Source organism: Salvelinus namaycush, chromosome 3, assembly GCF_016432855.1.
Source record: "Salvelinus namaycush isolate Seneca chromosome 3, SaNama_1.0, whole genome shotgun sequence".
NCBI lineage: Eukaryota > Metazoa > Chordata > Actinopteri > Salmoniformes > Salmonidae > Salvelinus > Salvelinus namaycush.
Genome location: NC_052309.1, coordinates 47,432,690 through 47,456,152, shown reverse-complemented (window position 1 = coordinate 47,456,152; position 23,463 = coordinate 47,432,690). Strand labels below are relative to the sequence as shown.

The 23,463-nt window shown below is 40.5% G+C and overlaps 1 protein-coding gene across 1 annotated transcript; it reads right to left on the bottom strand.

Moving 5' to 3' along the window:
- Positions 1–2,756: 2,756 nt before the first annotated feature.
- On the bottom strand, positions 2,757–22,690 carry LOC120031974 (serine/threonine-protein phosphatase 2A catalytic subunit alpha isoform-like). Its single transcript, XM_038977868.1, has 7 exons — positions 22,375–22,690; positions 8,252–8,461; positions 7,755–7,928; positions 4,767–4,856; positions 4,378–4,539; positions 4,052–4,170; positions 2,757–3,497 (listed from the first exon to the last, which is right to left on the bottom strand). The coding sequence occupies exons 1-7, from the start codon at positions 22,474–22,476 to the stop codon at positions 3,425–3,427; spliced, it is 930 nt and encodes a 309-aa protein (XP_038833796.1). The 5' UTR covers positions 22,477–22,690; the 3' UTR covers positions 2,757–3,424.
- Between the last annotated feature and the right edge of the window lie 773 nt (positions 22,691–23,463).

Sequence of the window (23,463 nt, the reverse complement as noted above, 5' to 3'; positions counted from 1 at the left end):
TGAGTGATTTTCCCCATTGACATTAAGACAGAATTTCACGTAATATTTATTAACAGGATTGTCTTCTAATGCTATTATTGTAATATTTAGTGCATTCTGTTAATTTTTGCGTCCAAAATATATACAATTATAGTATTATCTGCGCATGTTGCTCTTTCATGATGTGTTCTGCTCAGGTTCTGTCTATTTGTCCCAGCACAAAAACAAATTACCGTAATTGTTTTACTCTCTTTGTGCAGTCATATTGTTGGCCAAGATGTTAGTATTTTTTTTAATGCCATGACAGTAATTGTTTAATGTAAATATGCCTACACTTTGTTGTTGCCTTATTTGAATAGTGGGCCTATGAAGTATTGCATGTAACATGTGGCTATAAATATTATGTAAAATCTTATTCGCATATAACATGTGGCTATAAATATTATGTAAAATCTTATTCGCATATAAAATGTGGCTATAAATATTATGTAAAATAATATTCACAACAATGATCACTGATTCACAATCACACCTTTACCTTGACAGACATTCCGAGTTGTAATGTTGAGTCCTGCCGTGAGATGGCACTCTTCCCACATTATTTGTATATTATTTGTATTCACTTATAATAATATTTAGGTGGGTGCTTAATATTTGCATTATATTCATGTGTGAATTTGATTTTTTTTTTTTTTTGCATATACCAACTCCCCCTAAGACACCCCCTGAGAGTAGGGTCACGGCCAAGATCTGTCATTATCAATGGAGCAATTTTTTTATTTTTTTATTTCACCTTTATTTAACCAGGTAGGCCAGTTGAGAACAAGTTCTTATTTACAACTGCGACCTGGCCAAGATAAAGCAAAGCAGTGCGACACAAACAACAACACAGAGTTACACATGGAATAAACAAACGTACAGTCAATAACACAATAGAGAAAATCTATATACAGTTTGTGCAAATGAGGTAAGATTAGGGAGGTAAGGCAATAAATAGGCCATAGTGGCGAAGTAATTACAATTTAGCAATTAAACACTGGAGTGATAGATGTGCAGAAGATGAATGTGCAAGTACAGATACTGGGGTGAGAAAAAAAAAAGAACAATATGGGGATGAGGTAGTTGGATGGGCTATTTACAGATGGGCTATGTACAGGTGCAATGATCTGTGAGCTGCTCTGACAGCTGCTGCTTAAAGTTAGTGAGGGAGATATGAGTCTCCAGCTTCAGTGATTTTTGCAATTCGTTCCAGTCATTGGCAACAGAGAACCTGCCTTTGAAAAAAACAGCATTTGCTTTCCTAACTGCCTGTGTATATTGGTTCATAACTTCCCTGAAGTTGCATATCGCGGGGCCTATTCGATGCTAATGCAGTACGCCACAGGATGTTTTTGTGCTGGTCAAGGGCAGTCAGGTCTGGAGTGAACCAAGGGCTATATCTGTTCCTGGCTCTAAATTTTTTGAATGGGGCATGCTTATTTAAGATGGTGAGGAAAGCACTTTTAAAGAATAACCAGGCATCCTCTACTGACGGAATGAGGTCAGTATCCTTCCAGGATACCCGGGCCAGGTCGATTAGAAAGACTTGCTCGCTGAAGTGTTTTAGGGAGCGTTTGACCGCAGACCCATTACGGACGCAGGCAATGCAGCAGTGATCGCTGAGATCCTGGTTGAAGACAGCAGAGGTGTATTTAGAGGGCAGGTTGGTCAGCATGATATCTATGAGGGTGCCCATGTTTATAGATTTGGGGTTGTACCTGGTAGGTTCATTGATGATTTAGGGTTAAGTGCCTTGTCAAGGGCACATGGGACAGATTTTTCGGGATTTGAACTAGCACACTTTCACTTACTGGCCCAACGTTCTAACCGCTAGGCTACCTGCAACCCTTTATCAACAGTAACACATTCTTATGGGAAATAAGAAGTGGTGAACAGGTTGGACCATTATAAGTATTTATCACTACCATGTGATAAAAATAATTATCAGTGCAGTTATTACGTAGCTATGTAAAATTAGAATAAGTTATTAAGTAGCAACAAAATACATATATTCAACATCCATGGAAGCTTTATTCTTCACCCTTAATCAAAAAATCAATCATGGTTTTGGTCATTTTATGTAGGCATATATGACTTACATACAGTGCATTCGGAAAATATTCAGACCCCTTGACCTTTTCCACATTTTGTTACGTTACAGCCTTGTTCTAAAATTGATGAAATGGTTTTTTCCCCCTCAATCTACACACAATAGCCAATAATGACGAAGCAAAAACAGGTTTTTAATTGTTTTGCCAATGTGGGGTCTCGGCACTCTACGGATAATTTCGTCGACTTCATGGCTTGGTTTTTGCTCTGACATGCACTGTCAACTGTGGCACCTTATATAGACAGGTGTGTGCCTTTCCATATCATGTCCAGTCAATTGAATTTACCACAGGTGGACTCCAATCAAGTAGTAGAAACATCTCAAGGATGATCAGTGGAAACAGGATGCACCTGAGCTGAATTGAGGGTCTGAATACTTATGTAATATTTCATTATTTGCAAAAATGTATAATCCGTTTTTGCTTTCTCATTATGGGATATTGTGTGTAGATTGAGGAAATTTGTTTATTTAATCAATTTTAGAATAAGGTTGTAACAAAATGTGGAAAAAGTCAAGGGGTCTGAATACTTTCCGAAGGCACTGTACATAATCATTAGCCTTGGTTAAAAGTCCATCAGTAGTGTCAGATGACGCAAAGTCAAGTGAATAAACCAACACATCGCACAAGTCAAGGAGCAACTTTCATCTTTATTATTGAACTGGATCCTTCAATACAGAAACTAAATAATCATGAGTAGTGAGTGTGTGACCATTTATACAATGGTAATTTTTCAAATCGGTCTGCCATACACAATTGAATGGGCATCTGTTTAAGCAAGTTTGTCCTCAAATGTATACCGGAGAGATTAACCCATCAAAAAGCTGCTGACAGAATCTAAAATAAAACATTCTGTAGAATGAAACAGCCAACTTCTGACTTATGTTAAAATGTTCTTAGAAAGTAAAAAAAAAAAAGTGCAAACAGTGATTTTTTTACATCTGAAAATGTGGGGACTCACAAAATAAGCCACGATACAGTGGATTGAAAACGTTTCAATTTACAAAACTCGGTTGCCGCGCTCACCTTGAGATTTAAGACCGAGTAGAGCTAGTGGAGTAAGGAATTGGGGTTGTGATCTTGGACATTATACTCTTCAGCATTTCATAATGAATACATGGCACGCACCTTTTGGTCCATGTACACAGATATTTTCTGAATGTTTAAATAGCATTTTGTGTGAATACAATTATGTACATTGATGTTTTGCCGTGTTCCCCCCCCCCCCCCCCCCTCCCTCCCATTGTGTTGGATGCTAAAGGTACTTTCATAAATCATGGCAATACTGGACAGAGCTTTTACAGGAAGTAGTCTGGGGTGCGACGGGTGACATGAGGTTCCCCTCTACGAGGCGCCGGGTCAAACTGCAGGCTGGAAAAGAATAACACATATCACACATCTTGTTTTTCATCAACAATCCTGTTGAGAGTTGATGGAACATCATTACATATACAGTTCTCTCTCACTCACTACTCATTGTGTATTTATTACTACGCATTTTACTTGTCTATTATTTCTCTCTGCATTGTTGGGAAGGGCCTGTTTAATAAAAAAAAATATTTTACCTTTATTTAACTAAGCAAGTCAGTTAAGAACAAATTCTTATTTTCAATGACGGCCTAGGAACAGTGGGTTAACTACCTTGTTCAGTGACAGAATGACATGTTTTCACCTTGTCAGCTCGGGGATTCGATCTTGCAACCTTTCGGCTACTAGTCCAACGCTCTAACCACTAGGCTACCTGCCGCCCCAGTAAGCATTTCACTGTTAGTCTACACCTGTTGTTTACGAAGCATGTGACAAATAAAATGTTATTTAATTCATCATCCTCCAGAAATAAGAGTCCCTTGATGGTAGTTCATCAAATGAAGGAGGAAACACTTCTCAGGGTTGGTCATGTATGGAATGGTAATCAATATGCTTACAAGGAGTATTTCAGGGTGTCGTCGAGTTCCATGATAGCTGCCTGGTTACCACAACGGTAACAGTAATTTGGTGCACTGAATATTGTTACCACGTTTCGCTCGTGGCACCAGTTATAACCCTGTTAGAAGAAAACAGGAAAGCAGCGAATTAGTAGTGAATGCAGAAACCTGAGACATGCATACAGACGCAACATTTGACATATTCAACAACCTGAATGAGGGGGCTAACATGAAATGCATTCCAAAATGGTTTCACACTCATACGCTTCACATCATGGTCACCTTTTGAGATTTCAAGCATGGAGAATCAGCGACAGACAGCTTACCTCCATAACCAGCTGATGAGCTCTGGACACCAGAGTAAGGCGGTTGGCATGGTTGAATGTCTCAGATATGTCCTGGCCAAAGGTGTAGCCAGCCCCCCTGGGGGAGATGCCCCAACCCCCACGGTCATCTGGGTCTGACCACAGCAGGTCACACATGGGGCCCTGGAGGAGGAGGTGCGTTTAAGCAGTAATAAAGATACAGATAAAGATAAGGATCCAATATGATGGAGTAGGATGGAAAGTTGCCTCAATAAGCTTTTGTGTTTTTCAACCTAATGGTTGAGGTTAGGGGCAAATAAACTGATCCTAGACATGTGCATACAAGCTATCTGCCTAGCACCAATGAGACAGCAGAGCATGCTCAGAAGCAGGGTTGTTGAGCCATGTACCTCGTGTGGAACTTCCTGCAATCGGTCCAGCGCTCGGATGTGATCCAACGTGTCTATGGACGGTGACAGGCCCCCGTGAAGACAGAATATCTTTGAAGGGAAAGAAAACAGAAATGTTACTAGAATTTCAATATTGGTTTTGACTCGGAGTAACAGGTTGACAGAGACATAAGACATGAGTGAACATGTATTTACAGCAGGCGGTAAAGCACAGATCATTTCCATGTAAAAGGACCCATGAGCACCAACGTGTTCATAGGAGCATATCAAACTGGGTGTCAAATGAAAGCTAAGGGTCTACATCTTTGGAAAATGCAAGCAGATACATTTTTCAACCATTTTCCATCTAAAACAATGTAATGGCTTTGATTTCTGGTCCAAAGGATATAAAACAGGTCTTAGAAAACATCTACCAGACAAAGTCTTAAAAAGGTATTAGAAATACATCAAAACACAATGTTGAAGACCCCTGACAACTAATAAACACATATTTACAAAGCAAGGTTATGCCATCGCACAGCCATAGGCTTCTACAAGCAAGTGTCACTGCTGAGGTTACTGCCTTTTTGAAGACTGTATTTCACAATATGATATAACCAAGGTGATATTCCAGTTTCAATAAATTCATAAAATGGCAGTTGCTTTTTTATTGACTGAATATACACTGAGTGTACAAAACATTAAGGACAACTGCTCTTTCCATGACAGACTGACCAGGTGAATCCAGTTGAAAGCTATGATCTCTTATTGATGTCACTTGTTAAATCCACTTCAAATCAGTGTAGATGAAAAGGAGACAGGTTAAAGAAGGATTTTAAAGCCTTGAGACAATTGAGACATTTGAGATTGTGTATGTGTGACTTTCAAAGGTTGAATGGGCAAGATACAATATTGAAGTGCCTTTGAACGGGGTATGTGCCAGGTGCACCAGTTTGTGTCAAGAACTGCTACGCTGCTGAAATTCATGCTCAACAGTTTCTCGTGTGTATCAAGAATGGTCCTCCACCCAAAGGACATCTAGCCAACTTGAAACAACTGTGGGAAGCATTGGAGTCAACATGGGCCAGCATCCCTGTGGAATGCTTTCAACATCTTGTAGAGTCCATGCCCCGACGAATTAAGGCTGTTCTGAGGGCGAAAGGGGGGTTGCAACTCAATATTAGGAAGGTGTCCTTAATGTTTTGGAAACTCAATGTATTTGGTGCAATTTAGCAATTTATCTGTAAAGGCTATGATAAATTAGGCATTGTCGCATTGTGTTGGCATAGTTCTAAATGTGCACATATTTCTTCCCTTGTGTTCTAAATTATATATATTATTTCATTTGAGTACTCAAAAGAAAATCATGCAAGTACTCACATTCCAAAAATGTCAAATGCCCATCCCTAACCTATGTCCATGGACATGATTTCAATGTCCACAGATGTCATTTTTTTGGGCCAGTACGGCCTTGATTTGGCCCAAACAAAGGCGTCCATGATTGGTTCAGATTTGGGTCTGGAACAACCAAATTTGGTCTTGTTTGGGGACGGCGCTCATTAGAATAATAGCCAGTGTGTAGAATAATACCCATATACAGGGCTCTACATGTATATTTTTCATTGGTAGCACTTTAAAAAAGTTAGGAGTACCACATGAAATTTAGGAGCAGCAAAAAATATGATTTTTAAAATTGAGATACAGCCTCTACTGGGCCTATATGAATTCTAGCTACTTTTGAAGCACATGTTGTGGCCTAGAAACGAATATGTAACACTGTAAATACATTTGTCTATTATAAAATGTTACGAATACCTGTCATTGAAATTACAAAGTCATTTGTGGAATATTAGATTTTACATTTTGTAAAAGCACTATTTTCCTATTGAGGATGGATTACATTGAAAATGGTACTTTGTCTTTAAAAACGTCAAGTATGTGATGACAACCAGCAAGAGATCGGTCATTGCTATGTTCATTGATCTCCTGAAGAAGCTATCCCTTTTCCTTTCTTTCTCTGCCTTCAAATGTTTGGATATACTGGTAAGGTTACCGGGTTGTTAGCTAGCTAGCCAACGAGGTAACATGACTGGACAAAGTGTAAACAAATGGTTATCGACGTCGACACGCGAGTAGTTTTAGAACAGAGCACGACATGGTTTATGAATGTAAAATACGGTCCCGGAGATCCGTTGTAGGAAGATAAAAAAAATGTTGCGCTGGTAATATGGGTCAGGTCTTTTGACGTGGTTGGGCAAGAAGCAAACTGTGTTCGCTGTAGTTATGGTGCAACCATGATGCTAACAAATCTGCAGCCCTCGGAAACAACCGTACAGCGAAACGCTATCATTACAACAATTCTGGGAGAGCTTTTTTCATAGTCACACAGTGCTCCCAAAATACAACTCCTGGTCGCACAGCAAAATGTTTTGTCACACTATAGAGCCCTGCCCATATATGCAAAGAATGATATTGCATATTTCTATCTTTGTGTAACTATTTAGTATACATCATGAAGCGAATGACATTCCTATCCACTATTATGCTATGCATTTCTGTGTAGTACAGAACAGGGACCCATGATGTAAATCCACTTCACTTACTGTAGTTCAAACTGTAGTTTCAAACTCATGGTGTCATGCCATAGCTGATATCATTCTTTCTGTAGACATCTTTGAATCTTAATTCGGAGTAGATATTTAACAGAGTTCTTGGAAAATGTGGTCGCATAATTGTATATATTTTTTTAAAGGGATTATACCGTAATTCTGTTACTAAACTTTGTATCTGCACAGTTCTTCCAGTAAATGTGTTTGTGAAATGTGTGTAAATTGTTCAAACAACTCCTTATGCATATAGTTGTATGGTTTGTTAAACTTTGAAAGCAATGTTTTTTGTTTGGCATACATTTGACAAATAACCATTTTAGTCTCAATGTAATTCCATTAGTGTGGAATTGCACCATAGAAGATTCAACTACATATCAAATAAAAATGCGAAACCTCTTACCTGAGTATCTACCAAGGCAGTGAGGGGAAGGTAATCGAAGAGGTCTGTGAAGTATTTCCATACGTTTGCATTGCCATACTTCCTTAGGCACTCGTCATAGAAGCCGTACACTTGTGTGATCTGTCTGCTTTCGTGGTTCCCCCGAAGGATTGTGATGCGTTCACGGTACCGAACCTGTGATCAAATGTTAAAAATACAGGGAATTACAAAACGGCACTGTTCAATGGAGACTAGGGCATTCTGTAAACGAGTGTCTCTCAGCATTGCATCACAAGGCCCCCCGTGTATAACTAACCATTCAGCTCTCTCATTAGTCAAATTAAAAAGTGAAAGGTAATTCAAAACTTGCAGGGGCGGTTTCCCTGACACATTAAGCCTAGTCCTGAAGTGAAAAACATTTGATGGAGATTCTTCATTGAGTTTGCTTTTTAATTCCAGGACTAGACTTCATCTGTGTCTGGAAAACTGGTCCCCAGTGTACAACTACAACAACTTGCCTTAAGTGCTACAAGTAGCGTGACGGTTTCTACAGAGTAGTAGCCTCGGTCCACGTAGTCTCCCATGAACAGGTAGTTTGTGTCTGGAGACTTCCCTCCAATTCTGAAGAGCTCCATTAGGTCGTGGAACTGGCCGTGGACATCTCCACATACTGTGACTGGACATCGGACCTCCTGCACATTGGACTCCTTGGTCAGAATCTCCTTCGCCTGGACAAAACATAAAACACAAACATCATAAGGCTGTGTTGTGGGCTACATTGCATTACGTTTCAGTCCCCTCTCTTCCCAACTGTCATCTTCCCAAGACATAAATAGACTAATGACATTTGGCAAGCTAGTTGAATGCCAAAGCAGTTCCTAGAAACCATTGGACTGTGTAGGGCAGCTCTAAGAACAGTGCTGCCTGCTGGGCGCAACGCCGGTGGTGTTACAGAGGAAAACAGTCCACTACTGTTCTCTAATGAACGAGTGATTGCATGCAAGGCTACATGTTGTCAATCTCTCCCTCTTTCTCAAAAAACATCAGTGCAGGTGTTTGATACACTAAGGGTTTAAGTGATTGTAAGGCGCTTTGAGAACATAAATCCCATGTTGAGAGTAGAGCAGGGATGTGTCACTGGGTTTGTGCCTGTGGGTCAAGATGAGAAATAACTTTTGATCTCAGCTCCAGGCAGCACCCCGAGGGGGAGAGAGATAGAGGGAGAGAGCCACACTGGCAGATGGACGCCAAGGAGAAACAGAGTGACCAGGCCAGGGCGAAAGCGGACTATGGTTAGTTTTGACCCAATTGCCCACAAAACAAGCCGGCTCCACGTGCCCTCACAACCATGCCGAATCAGGCCTTTCAATCAACTGCTGGCTGGGGTTTCTATAAAGCCATTCAATCATTCAGTCAAAAGGCAAATTCTAGATGCGTATTACACAAATCTGATATTTTTCCGAATTAATTTGAGTGGGAATTGAAGAGAGTCAGATAGGGCCAAGACTGGAAGAAAATTGTGGGTCAATGGGACTCTAATCTTGGTTAACCCAGAAGTAAAGTCTTGCGTAATTTGATCAGATACATGCGTTTACGAGAGATTAGTGGGACTCAGAACCTCGGTAAACATGATTTGTACCAGAGTTAACAAATCCTAGAATATAGATCCTCTTAAATCAGTAACCTGAACCAACTGATCTGGGGATGTCTATATACACTGAGTATACCAAACATAAGGAACACCTTATTGAGAGGCTGACCCTCAGTCTGCTGCTCTCTCCCTCTGCTGAGAATGACCATCAGATGCAGGCACCATCAGCCCAGGAAAATAAAAACAAAAAGCTAATTATTGAAATTTGTGCTCACTCAGCTGTGCCTCACAAGTAATACAACAACGGATCTATTACCGGTGTGATCATATAGACTACCTCAAATGTTTAAAATGGCCCGAACAATGCATTGGCAGGTCAATTCAAGCAAAGCCAAAATGCGGTAATGTATTGGGCCTATATAGGGCTGTTGCGGTGACCGTATTACCGCCAAACCGGCGGTCACGAGCCATGAAGGCAGTCAAATTCCACATGACCGTTTAGTCACGGTAATTAGGCTTTCCCAAGCTCTGATGCAGCTGATGGTCATTAGTAGCCTACCTAACTTGCTAACTTCCTGGTACTCAGCACTCTATTGTCTCTCTAAATCACTCTGACATCAATGCAAATGTAATCGAAAATCTAATCAAACACTTCATGAGATCCCATGAGCTCAAGTTGCGCAACATTTCTATAGGCTATGCAATTGCATGAGAAAACAGTGATGGCCTCTACTAAAAAGAGGCTACCATCAGCTTTCTATAGGCTAGGCCTACTATATTTAATTCTCAACTTTCCTAATATTAAGCATATTGCGTCTTTTTACAACAGGAGAATAGCCTACCTGGCTGGCATGAAAATGGACCACGGGAAAAGCGACCTCCATTCACTATTTAAGTGCAAAGATGACGTATTTTTCCCCGCTGCCCCTGTTTCAATACAAGTGCATGATAAATGGTCCATTCTAAATAAAAAATAAATAAAAAATCATTTTATTTAGTATATTTGAAGACGAGATTAAAATCAAGAATAGTCTGATGGGTGACAATATTAGCCTATCACTTGTGAGTTAGATATTATCACTTGTGAATGATGCCCAGCATAAGAAACAATTCCTTTTTTTTGGCGAATTGATCGAATCAGTCGCACACCTCATGTAGCCTAGCCCATAGGCCTATATGTTTTAATAAGGTTTGTATCACAACTAAATTGGCCAAATAACTTCTTAAAATGAAGCCCATTAATCCACTTTACAAGGGGTGTAGAGCCTAACTGGCATTCATAAGCAGTGGGTGAGTTTCAAGTTTAGGGAAGATCATTTCACCATAAAAAAATGCACCTTTATAATTAAAGCATTACATGCATAATTGCATTTGTGGTCACTTTTGAGAATAATGTTTTCCGCTAATGGAACATTCACACTTATAACCTATTACCATCTGCGCTTATAATGTGAAGAAATGGTCTAATAGTTTATCAACATTTCAAGCTAAATGTTCTGATCTGTTGCGTCAGCCACATTGTGTAAAAAAGTTTTTTGATGCTAGTGGTTGTATTGATTTGGGATCTATCGCATCCCACAACCGTCCCAGACTGTTTGGGATATTTATTTCTCGCACAGAATAGGTAAACTTTTGTACTATGTGGGATAGTAGATTGACATTGGCTAGTGTTTTTGCTGTTTGTTTGGCCTATTCATCTTGTTGGCTGACGAAAAGTAAATGTGGACAGTTTATCCAATATCTTCAATATGCACCTGGGAATTGGATAAGGACGCGCGCAGTTTGACGGCAAACCGTGTGAGTGGGATGCTTCGGATTGCGCAGCACACTCAGGGAGAAGGGCACAAGAGGCACTGACTTTTTTTAGGGTGATTTACAGCCACAAAGGGGATGCCACCATGAAATTTGAGGCATTATCACATGCTTGTCAAATTGTGAATGAGACTATTTGAGTGTGTACAGTCTGCCCAAAAAACAAAGCAGAGCTCATGCCCTTCAGGCTACTTTTTTCAAATCAGTCCCATCATGCAGCCTTACAATGTATTAAAAATCAAAACATATAGCCCAACGTTTGTAGAACAACTAAAGTTACATTAATAACTCTAAATTAAGCGTATAGGAATACCTATTTCTTTGTTAACCACTCACAGAATAGCCACATGTTCGCACTCCCTTAAATCGTTGATAAAATATTTTGATTTTATTCAGCTTTGCTCAATTGTACTCTTAATACTATAAAATAATGCCACGAAATTATAAGCAAATCTTATCTGCTAAATAAACTAGTGTAGCCCACAGCCATTTGGCATATCCACATCAGGACAACTCAGTATGCTATTTTTTCCTTCTGAAATAGACTACATTTTCTTAATATTATGCTTTAGACATGTCTAAAATAAATAATGGATTTATTGTGAAGGGGTAGGCTATATTACATGGATTTATTAGACTTTAAAAAAATGTCTTGTAGGCTGTGTGGAAGCCAGCAGATGCTAAATGTGTTTAATTAACAGTCAATTAACCGTGATACCGACAGTTATTTGCATTAACACATTTAAAATGTGTTAACGTTGCATAGGCTTACGTTTTTTGAGTCATGTTAAAAAAAACGGTATATGTCAGCTTGCATCGACTCAGAAAGTGATCTTGACTTGAAAAAGGTTGACCACTGTTCTAGAGTTTTCCTTGTTAACACTATCAAAATGTCCCTTTAAATGTTGCAATTGTGATTGAATCAAGGCAATATTAGCCACTTTCAATGAAACATACTGAAACAAAAGGAACTAGAAATTAGATTTTGTTGTAGGCAGAACGCATCAGAGTAGGATTCTATTGCGTTGACATGTATGACTCAACCCGTATTCTACACAGACTGGTGCAGCATAACCAATCAGAGTTGCAGTAGGCCTATATACAAATAGACCATTGCCATACATGGATATGTCCCTTTGAACTGGACTGTTTACAGCATGAGCGGTTGTGAGCAGATTGTTTCGAGATCAAAGCGAGAGCTGCATGTAGCCACGTGTGCAAATTTTGTTCATACCCTTTGCTACTTATGGAGTTAGCCCAGTTATAGACAATTTGTAGTCAGCAATAGGGGAGTGATTTCTTCCTACAAGAGCATAAAACGGGTACATTTATAGACATCTTTGAAAAGCGAGTCGGGTAAATAGCATTTTTTTGTCCAAAAGGGGCAGTGTTGTATTTTGAGAAAGGCTAAATAGCCAATAGGCAGAGGGTAGCATAATTTGTCTGATTCTCTGTAATAATGGTATGGGAATAATAATAATAATAATGCATTTTATTTTGTAAAGTGGTTTCTTGCATCAAACACCATTTTCAGTCAGATAAACAGGTTCATGTCAAGCATGTTTAAGTTTCATGGAATGTAGGCCCACATTGAACACCACACATTGGCTGCTACTGTAGGATGAATGACAGAACAGCTATTTCCATGTTAAAATGCTATTTCCATGTTTTGATGGTAGGCCACTCTGGTAGACCTACCTTATGATCAAAACAGTCACAGTAGCCTACTTGGCCACTGTTAAAAACGAACTAAAAGGGGGTACAGCCTCAGTGTTCACAGTAAATGCCCGCTGGAAGTTTCACAATGTTCGAGTTCACGCTCAGCAGACCTGAAATTTGCTCAGTGCTGAAAGAAAAAATGTAGGGAACATTTCTGGTCAGTCTACGTCATGGAAACAGTAGATGTTTTTAATGTTTTATATACTCAGTGTTTATTGAATGGATGACTTAGCAGGTTACATAAATTGCTCACCCCTCATAACCGCACCTACTACAGATCTGCTTGTCCAGCGTCAGCTAGAAACCTTTGGCCTAGAATGTTGACTCTGTGAAATCAAACTACTTAACAACATGGTGGATGTCACCATCTTTGCACCAGTAGATCACATTTAACCAACTGACTCTACCTTTAACCTTCCAAGGTGTCGAAAGTGTACTCTGTCATCACCTCCCGGGTGGCGCAATGGTCTAGGGCACTGCATCGCAGTGCTAGCTGCGCCACCAGTCTCTGGGTTCGCGCCCAGGCTCTGTCGCAGCCGGCCGCAACCGGGAGGTCCGTGGGGCGACGCACAATTGGCATAGCGTCGTCCGGGTTAGGGAGGGTTTGGCCGGTAGGGATATCCTTGTCTCAGTATGTAAAATGTAATAAAAAAATGTATGTAATAAAATGTATGTAATAAAATGTATGCACTCTACTGTAAGTCGCTCTGGATAAGAGCGTCTGCTAAATGACTAAAAATGTAAATGTAAATCACTCACAACACCGTTCTCAGAACAAAACACATTAACCATCACACGGGGGCAATCAGTAATTCAGAATCCAGTGATCCGAGTTTGATTCTCTTGTTGACCGCTCTGAGTAATACACAAGCAAACGTCTACCTGAAAGTCTTTGAGTCTGGTTTGCATGTGACGTTTTGTTGTTTCAGAGCTCCTTCTTCTCTGGGATCGTAACACTGAAGTCTCCTGGTGTAAGAATATGTTTTAAATACAAGAAAACAACAGCTTTTCAATGTGTTATGAGTGTGTTGCTGTGATGTAACAGCTTGCTTTTCTCCCTCCCCCCCATTCTTTAATTTGTATCCCAAGACAGAGGCTATTCCACCAGTGTTATATTGAGTCACAGAGCCCAGCAACAATGTGGGGGTGATGCAACTCAGAATCATTCACATCTACGGCTATTTTTACACTCGTTGCGCATTCTGCTGAACACATTACCAAAATTCACAGGGGATGGATGCATCAGACATCTCTGAGCAAATGTGTGCTCTCAAACCACACACACCACTACCAATATGCTTAGCCCTACCAATTTAGAGCTGTGAGGGACCTGCTCGATTATGTGCTCAGGAGTTTGTGAGACCGCTGATTAAGCATTTGACAACTCAGAGTTTGACTTGATGAAGTGACAAAATCCCCTTTACTTTAAACAAATTAGAGTGAATTCCTTCTAACCACCTGATTTTGACTGAGACTGAACTCCACAGGCGAATAGAACGTGATCGCCGACACCTTGTAGCTTAGTATTACATATTTGGCAATGGGCATTTCTAGCCAAGTACCATATCCATCCGTACCGTAATCCTGGCCTCTAAGGCATCTCAGGACAATAAATCACCTGTTTGTAAACAAGACAAAACAAGAACATGAGTAGATACATGGTTGTAGAACAGACAGTATTTAAGCAACCTAGTGAAAAGGGTATCAAGGAAGATTGAGGTGCTCAGACCGTTGATGGTGTACTGATGATGTGATAAAGGGAAACTTCTAACGGACCCATTTCTGGACGCATCCCATGACCGTTCTCCAGTTTAGGATGGATGAGGCATGTGTGTGTGTTTTACAAAAGGTTCTTCGAGAGTATGGTTCAGGGCCAACCCGCCCATTAGGCAGGATTAGGTGGCTGCCTAAAGCGGAAGATTGAAGAGGGCAGCATTTTCCCAACTAAACTGGCCAAGACGCACCTCCAACAACACATAAAACCCTCGCATAATTCTGCCCCGAAAAACAAAGAAAACTTCTCGCCCAGTGGCATATGTGCTACGAAGATGAACGCTGATGCCGCCCCATGATATTCAGTGCCCACTTTGCTAAAGGCAGGGGCGTAAAATATGTATCTTGTCCATGCTCAGTTCACCTCTCCATGGTGCTGTAGGACAGACAGTGCTGTGGCGCTCCACTAACACTCCAAATTATGTAACCTGGAGTGCAGTCAGAAAGTTCAGTCAGAAAATTCAGACCCTTCCCTTTTTCCACATTTTTTTATGTTACAGCCTTATTCTAAAATTGATTAAGTTAAATAAATCCATCAATCTACACACAATACCCCATAATGACAAAGCAAAAAAACTGTTTAGACATTTTTGCAGATGTATTAAAAATTAAAAACAGAAACACGTAAGAAATGATGTGTGGCGCCTCGAGACAGGATTGTGTCGAGGCACAGATCTGGGGAAGGACACCAAACAATATCTGCAGCATTGAAGGTCCCCAAGAACAGAGGACTCCATCATTCTTAAATGGATGAAGTTTGGAACTACAAAGACTTTTCCTAGAACTGGCCACCTGGCCAAACTGAACAATCGGGGGAGAAGGGCCTTGGTCAGGGAGGTGACCAAGAACCCGATGGTCACTCTGTCAAAGTTCCAGAGTTCCTCTGTGGAGATGGGAGAAACTTCCAGAAGGACAACCATCTCTGCAGCACTCCACCAATCAGGCCTTTATGGTAGAGTGACCAGACAGAAGTCACTCCTCAGTAAGACACATGACAGACTACTTGGAGTTCGAGATTCCTTAAGGTGCCTTTTGGCAGAACATCAAAAACAAGATTCTCCGGTCTGATGAAACCAAGGTTGAACTCTTTGGCCTGAATGCCAAGCATCATGTCTGGAGGAAACCCGGCACTGTCCCTACAGTGAAATATGGTGGTGGCAGCATCATGCTGTGGGGATGTTTTTCAGTGGCAGGTACTGGGAGACTAGTCTGGATCGAGGGAAACAGGACAACAGCCCTAAGCACACAGCCAAGACAATGCAGGAGTGGCTTCAGGACAAGTCTCTGAAAGTCCTTGAGTGGCCCAGCCAGAGCCCGGACTTGAACACGATCTAACAACTCTGGCGAGACCTGAAGATAGCTGTGCAGCGACGCTACCTTGACAGAGCTTGAGAGGATCTGCAGAGAAGTGGGGAAAAACTTCCCAAAGACAGGTATGCCCAGCTTGTAGCGTCATACCCAAGAAGACTCAAGGCTGTAATGGCTGCCAAAGATGCTTCAACAAAGTACTGAGTAAAGGGTCTGAATACTTATCTAAATGTGATATATCCGTATTATTATTTTTAAATACATTTGCTAACATTTAAAAAAAAATAATAACATATTGCTTTGTCATTATGGGGTATTGTGTGTAGATAGTTTGTCAATTTAATTCATTTTAGAATAAGGCTGTAACGTAACAAAATGTGGGAAAAGGGAAGGGGTCTGAATACTTTCCGAATGCTCTGTATGTATGTATGTATGTATGTATGTATGCACAGTTGAAATCGGAAGTTTACATACACCTTAGCCAAATACATTTACTCAGTTTTTCACAATTCCTGACATTTAATCCTAGTAAAAATTCCCTGTTTTAGGTCAGTTAGGATCACCACTATTTTAAGAATGTGAAATGTCAGAATAATAGTCGAGAATGATTTATTTAAGTTTTTATTTATTTCATCACATTCCCAGTGGGTCAGAAGTTTACATACATTCAATTAGTATTTGGTAGCATTGCCTTTAAATTGTTTAACTTGGGTCAAACGTTTTGGGTAGCCTTCCACAATAAGTTGGGTGAATTGTGTCATTCCTCCTGACAGAGCTGGTGTAACCGAGTCAGGTTTGTAGGCCTCCTTGCTCGCACATGCTTTTTCAGTTCTGCCCACAAATATTCTATGGGATAGAGGTCAGGGCTTCGTGATGGCCACTCCAATACCTTGACTTTGTTGTCCTTAAGCTATTTTGCCACAACTTTGGATGTATGCTTGGGGTCATTGTCCATTTGGAAGACCCATTTGCGACCAAGCTTTAACTTCCTGACTGATGTCTTGAGATGTTGCTTCAATATATCCACATAATTTTCAATCCTCATGATGCCATCTATTTTGTGAAGTGCACTAGTCCCTCTTGCAGCAAAGCAACCCCACAACATGATGCTGCCACCCCCGTGCTTCATGGTTGGGATGGTGTTCTTCGGCTTGCAAGCCTCCCCCTTTTTCCTCCAAACATAACGATGGTCATTATGGCCAAACAGTTCTATTTGTTTCATCAGACCACAGGACATTTCTCCAAAAAGTATGATCTTTGTCCCCATGTGCAGTTGCATACTGTAGTCTGGCTTTTTTTTAATGGCGGTTTTGGAGCAGTGGCTTCTTCCTTGCTGAGCAGGTTATGTCGATATAGGACTCGTTTTACTGTGGGTATAGATACTTTTGTACCCTTTTCCTCCAGCAACTTCACAAGGTCCTTTGCTGTTGTTCTGGGATTGATTTGCACTGAAGTACGTTCATCTCTGGGAGACAGAACTCGTCTCCTTCCTGAGCGGTATGACGGCTGCGTGGTCCCGTGGTGTTTATACTTGCATACTATTGTTTGTACAGATGAATGTGGCACTTTCAGTCATTTGGAAATTTCTCCCAACAATGAACCAGACTTTTGGAGGTCTACAATGTTTTTTCTGAGGTCTTGGCTGATTTCTTTTGATTTCCCCATGAGGTCAAGCAAAGAGGCACTGAGTTTGAAGGTAGGCCTTGAAATACATCCACAGGTACACCTCCAATTGACTTATGTAAAATTATGTAAATTAGCCTATCAGAAGCTTCTAAAGCCATTACATCATTTTCTGGAATTTTCCAAGCTGTTTAAAGGCACAGTCAACTTAGTGTATGTAAACTTCTGACCCACTGGAATTGTGATACAGTGAATTATAAGTGAAATAATCTGTCTGTAAACAATTGTTGGAAAAATTACTTGTGCCATGCACAAAGTAGATGTCCTATCCGACTTGCCAAAACTATAGTTTGTTAACAAGAAATTTGTAGAGTGGTTGAAAAACGAGTTTTAATGACTTCAACCTAAGTGTTTGTAAACTTCTGACTTCAAATGTATTTATGTATGTATGTATGTATGTATGTATGTATGTATGTATGTATGTATGTATGTATGTACATACTGTAGAAAGAGCATGTAGCCTCTGTGGCCTTTTCTGTAGCCTACAGGGCAACCAAATTTTTGACGATGTCATGAGACCCACACTTTTTACATAATTCCTGTTTCCGATCAAATAGCCTAAATGGCGCCTTATCAATAAAAACGTTCTTTAACGTGAATATGAATTAACATGTTAACAAACACACCATATCCTAAAAACATGACAGGTCAAAGTAAATGGACAACAGCCTATCTATGGAATGAAATTAAGCTACTCACGACTGCTGTCCCGGAGTTTCACTCAGTGGGCTAAATTTACATTATAATTAGCGATTTCAAGTTAGTAGGCCTATTCGTCAATTTCTGATCATGGCAAAGAAGAAAAAAAGGCTACGAACTGCCTTTTCCAAGATAATGCAATGCCTGATAAACTTGGGTAGCTGACATAGGATTGAGCGTGACCTTCACTTTTGGGGAAGCTAAGAACATATCCTACCATTTCTAAACGATCTGTGATCCAGTTATGATTTTCATATTCGCACAACAGTTTAATTTCAATAACATTTTCATTTCTAAAAATCATTGTCACGTGGTTACAAAAACGACAGAGGCTCAGCTTATTATTTGTGGTGTTCAGAAATCAGACATCCCCAAATGGGCACTTTCCTACATTTGCACGCAGCATGGCAGGCAGTCTACTTTATGCATGCTAAAAAGGGGTCTACACACAATACGCAGAACAGGGCCGACGGAACACAGTGCAGCGTTGCAGTGTTGTTTATCGTCACAAAAAGGGGCAGCTCCTTGTAAGACGCTCAGTCATTCAAGTTTTTTTCTACCTGGAAATTGAGACCCGACATACCATTCCTTGCAGACTGAGGGGCAGTATTGAGTGAGTTTTGCAATGGAAGTCCCACCCCTGTGTCTACGTCGCGTATTTTCCGGTATCCCTTGTGGTATAAACACAGAAGAGATGGATGGACGTTCTGCTACTTGCAAGCTTCCTTTTTAACTTTATTTTGCGCAATTATATCTTTTTGAGGAGCGTCTGTGCAAACAGGTGAGACAGGGGAACCTTTACAACCCTTCGATACGGTTGTATTCAGACAAGCTTGCAAAAGACAGCAGCTGGAGGGAGATATCATGAAATTTGAACAAATCTACAGGTGGTTCGTAGCCCCTTAATTCATCATCTCCCCAGCCTGGTTCATCACCTCTCCGGCCCCTCTCCCCAAGGCCCAGGCCCATCTTACCAACACTCTACGCACTCCATCAACCACCATCTCCCAAACCCAGCTTCAATGGCCGGAAGAGGAAGAATGTGGAGGATCATTTGGACACTGACATTATGCAGCAGGTGCATGACATTAGGAAACAGCAGCAGTGTTCAGCAAAGGCCGTCTATGACGGCATGGTACCATGGATGGTGTCTGTTCCTGCTGATCAAGGTCGTTTGTCAGGGACAAGACAATGTACTCTCACTGGACCATCGATCAGTGCTCCGTCCGCTCGAGTGAGCCCCCAAAAATTGGTGTTCGCTTTTCTTCTTCACACTTTAGGATGGTGTTATTTTAATTTTATTTGGTGCATTTTTTTATTATATTTAGTAATTCACATGTTACTGGTGTTTACTTTTTCTATTGTTTCCTCTCATCACACTTTTCCCCTGTGTTTTACATTAAACTATTTCCCTAAATAAATATCTAAAAAGGTCTGGAAATGTAATTGTCTGGTTATTTATACTTCTGGCATAAAATATTACTGTTCTGAATCAGTTACTCAGTAAACTTGTACTGCTTTGTACCTGAGCTATGTAGATGAAGTTAATATCTTGGAGGTCTGTCCTTATTGTCTACAGATGGACACTCATTTTCACTCATGTACCAAAGCAGGAAAGTCCTCTACACAACACAAGGCTAGGTAAATCTCTTGAGGGTCTAGCCACCAAAGAATATATGGCAAACTAAAACAACAAGGATAAAGTGACTGCCATTATGGTAGTCTGTGATTTGTAAAGTGAGAATAAGAAAAACAGCAAAACCAAGTGCGTAGCTCACATGATAAACAGTCATCCACCAGAGGAAGAGAACATACTTTGTGTGCACATGTTTTCCAAACCACATTCACTGTAGGGTGCTACACGTGACAGCAGCATCCTGGAAACACACTTGACCAGCTGGTGTGAAGTAGTCCTTGAGGTTGTTGCGCTTGTCTATAGCAACTCTGGTTGCCCTTTATGTCGACATGTTTATTGGGTCCAGGAAGCTGGTGTCCCCTTGTACCAGCTGTCTACATCTCCTGGATGCAAGTCCCCAGTGGGTGTGGAGTGGTCAACAAATGTGAGGTGGAGGGGCACGCAGCTGAAACAAGTCGGCAAATCTGGCAACAGACATCGAAAGTATTAAATGCATTTCCTCGTCAATGCTTCGCATAGGTTGGACAAGAAACGTGTATTCGCAATCATCCCCCTTGTATTTTTCAGTGGATTAACCATTTTCTCCAGGGTTTTTTTCCTCCTCCTGAGTAGTAAGAGCAGCCAAAGCTTTTTTTTTTGCAACAGCAATTGCAATTCATAGAGAGACACGTTTGCTTCTGCGGCAAAAAAAAAAAAAAAGTAGCGTTGTAAAGCATAGAACACCAGACTAGCCTGACATGTAGCTAGCTAGCATTTGTAAACAGACATAACACCAGATATAGAAGTTCAAATGTCATCGCGAGCTAGTCAAAAAGAGGGCCTTGACCCCTCTTGCTTGGTAAACTATTCTGGCTCCCCAAGCCCCGTAGTGGATATACACAATACAAGTTGGACTTCCTCTGTGTATAACGCAACGAAACGACTCCACCCACCTAATCCATGTAGCCGCCTTTAGGCATGCACACTCCCTCAACATTAACAAGACAGCGAAAGAAACCAGACACATGCTCATTGCTCACATGGAGCGCACCAAACATATATATATATATATATATTTTTTTTTTACAAAACTCGTAAATGGTGGTATGAAATAAACCCTTAACTTGTTTCTCACAAGTGTGAACTCTGCAAACAACATTTCCACTCCGAGAATGATAACTAAATACGAATGAAAATAGCATTAACAAACGTATGTAACCAAATGACGGGGATTAACGGTAAATGTACTACTGGTGACATGTAATGGGAAATTAATACAAAATAAATAATCAAAAAGCAAACAAACACAATGAAACAATTAATGCTAAAGATTTGGTGGGAGACAGCTGAGCGGCTTCTGGAGAGCAATGTGCCTAGAGCCTCACCACCCACCCCTCCCTCCTTGTCTCACATTTGAAATTATACTCAAGACACATTATCTATACACATATTTTAGATGCTTTTCACTGACAGCCACCACTCAATAATCATTTAGGCCTATTGTCACGCGTGCTGCCCAAATTGCGGACTTTCCAACTAGGCATAGGCCTACTCACTTGTGACTTAACTATATACAGATAAAAAAAATTACGAAGCTAGTGATCCTCTGTGGTAAGTCATGTTCTCTTATGAAGTATTTTGAATTTTGTAATTTATTTCTGTAAAGCCTGGAATAATTATTATTTTGGCAAATGTATTTCAATTTACTTGATAATGCGCTGCCTACGGCGTCTGATATTCAGAGCTTGAATAGTTAAAATTACTTAAGTCTGTCGTCAGGTATCAAGACTAAAGCCACTGCAACCACCACATGGATAGGCATTAATTAAAGTGCATTGTGGGCCGTAGAGCCTAGGCGACTATCCTACTTTGCGGTGATAGAAAGGCTGCAATTTTTTTTGACAGCATATCGGTCAGACCAGGCCTAGTATGACTGGATTTCCAACAAATTGTGCCAGTACTAAACAGACATGTTATGGTTTGTCATTTAGATGTTCCGGACAAGCATGTTTATATGACTGAATGAATGCAACCGTTTGGCGTCTCCAATGAACAATACACATTGCTGCAGTAAAATGCTAAACCGGTTTTACAGCTCAGCAGAATGAGAAGTTCAATGTGATGTACAAAATCGGCGCCATTTTAAGAATGTCTGGGGCGAGTGTAAGCGTAGAAAAGCCGCATTCGAATTGTTTTATAATGTGCAAGCCATGTGTGTTACTATTTCTGAAAGGTTGACGAGAAGTTTAGATACTGTAGACTACATGAGAAAGTAAGCTATGGAAATATAAATGCCTGCTCTTGAAACTAGACAGGATTATGTATTCTACTTGGCAAGTAGGAAGTGCTGACAGACAAGCTCCGCAACATGTATCGCCCGCTGAATGTTACTGTACACAAACATTTTGAGATGGAAAGTTATTAATTTCCGTATACCATACCTTTTCGCACAGAGTTTTGACTTGGCTCTCCGACAGCTGTTTGCATTCGGTGACTTGTTCGATCCATAGGTCGATCTCCTTCGTAAAACACTTCTCATCCATTTCTGGTTGTTATTTCGGGTAATTCAGTGGCACAACAATTGGCGCTATTTACCCAAATACTCGAAATCCTCCGCAAACTTGTCAACCCGGTTCCTATTGCTGAAAGTATATAAGGAGGGGGGGAAAGCTGACTAGGAAATGTATAGACGTCAGTTGCGCCTGTCCCACCCGAGGCCGTGATCCACTCCGACACAAATACCAAAGTCAGGTTCGACTAGATGGGATACAGCTTTTGTCAAGATTGGACTTTTCGTAGCAGGTTAATCGGTCTTGACTAGAAAGGATGCAGCTTTTGTCAAATTTGACTTTTCGCAGCAGGTTAGGAGAATTGGGTTAGCTACAATTAAGAAAATAAAAACTTTGTACGTTAATTTGACAAAAGCTGTATCCCTTCTAGACATGACCATGAAAGTACCACCTACTTGCTGGTGCAATGCTGCGTTCATGTCCTACCGAAGTTATCGGAAGTTATAGTTCCGACAGGGATTTTTCACTTGAACTACCCTTCAAATACGAATTACAAATGGGGAAACAGATTTTGTTGCCTAGTTGTGACGTTCCACTGCTGACCTTTTTACCTTTAAAATAAAAGATGACAAAAAAATCCGTTTTTGACAACTACATTATGCCCATGTTATCTTATGTAGTTTCTTGCAATAGCCCTCTATGACTTTAAAGAGTATTTCTCTCAAAACTGTGATTCCTAAAAGAAGTGTCTGAGATTTGGTCAAGATTTGTCCAAAATCCTAAATGAATCAGATATTACCAGGGTCAGCTATATACCATATGGACTCCTTATTCATGTCCTCACAGTGAGATATCTGGAGGATAAAATCCTGAAAAGTAGAAGGGGGAAAAAAGTAAATTTTAAAACTGTTGAAGTTATATATGATCTGTTTCCACCAAAGTTTGTACAAAAAAATCTATTGTTATCATTTATTTTCAGTCAAATGTTGGTAAGGGTCATGACCCATCTACTGTCAAGAC